At 48.9% G+C, this 1,023-nt stretch overlaps 1 protein-coding gene across 1 annotated transcript; it reads right to left on the bottom strand.

Moving 5' to 3' along the window:
• Nucleotides 1–214: 214 nt before the first annotated feature.
• On the bottom strand, nucleotides 215–901 carry LOC104524497 (alpha-centractin-like; the record flags this gene model as incomplete). The annotated part of the gene is made up of 2 exons (XM_010167399.2): nucleotides 215–431; nucleotides 777–901. Coding segments are annotated over 2 exons (342 nt in total), but the record flags the coding sequence as incomplete, so codon positions are not given.
• Between the last annotated feature and the right edge of the window lie 122 nt (nucleotides 902–1,023).

Raw genomic sequence — 1,023 nt, 5'->3', positions numbered from 1 at the left:
TGTCAGCCAATAGTCCCAGCTCTCTCAGCTTTTCCTCATGTATGAGATGCTCCAGTCCTCTAATCATCTTAGTGGCCCTAATCTCCCTCAGGTAGATAAAGGAATGAGGTGCAGAGCCAGGTAGGCTGGCACTTCCCGCTAGATTTCACGAGTCATGACTTCCCTTGGGCAGAAACCTCTTCTTGGATAAACACAGAAACAGACAGTACATCACCTCCTTGATGGTCTTCACAATCTCAAACTCGGAGGTTGTGTGGAAGTCATAGCCTTCCTTCCGGAGATAGAGGCGCAGGAAGCGTGAGACATCACGGCCAGCAATGTCAATCCGCATGATGGAGTGCGGCATGGCAAAGCCTTCGTAGATGGGAACCGCGTGGGTGACGCCGTCCCCGGAGTCCAGCACCACTCCTGTGGTCCTCCCAGTCGCGTAACTAGCAAAGGGGCAAACAGAACAAGCAATTCAAAGCCAACCCAAGCATGCAGCACACCCAGGCTCAACTCAGGGCGCAGAGATTTCACATGAACAGGGGCTAAAAAAAACCCAAAACTACCCACAAACCCCCCCCTCCCCAAAACCTAGTTCTCCTCATAGTTCAGAAAATTCCTGTAAACTGTTTATTATAGAAATTAAAACCGAGCTTCAGTTCTTGCTGGAAAAAGGGGTAAGTCAGATATCAGTGTGGTCTTCCACAGGGTTTTGTTGGGGGGGGTTTGGTGAAAAAATGGACTTCACAGCAACATTTCACAAGCACAAATCAAAGACGAAAGACACTTACAGGCTAAGCACAGCTTGCATGGAGATGAACAATGCTGGCACATTGAAGGTCTCAAAAAACACCTCAGCAGCACGCTCTCTGTTCTTGCGTGGGTTTAGGGGTGCTTCTGTCAGCAGCACAGGATGCTGGTAAAGAAAAGAAGCAGCTGTGCTGCAATAACCAGGAGGCAGCTAGACATGGGTTCCTGGAAATTTCTTCTTATTTATTCACTTCAGGAACCACTGGTGCAAGAGGACAGGTAGAAGAG

This window comes from Antrostomus carolinensis, unplaced genomic scaffold, assembly GCF_000700745.2.
Source record: "Antrostomus carolinensis isolate BGI_N321 unplaced genomic scaffold, ASM70074v2 scaffold42074, whole genome shotgun sequence".
Classification (NCBI taxonomy): Eukaryota; Metazoa; Chordata; class Aves; order Caprimulgiformes; family Caprimulgidae; genus Antrostomus; species Antrostomus carolinensis.
Note: the sequence above shows the minus strand (reverse complement) of the source record. Positions and strands in the feature narration are given on the sequence as shown.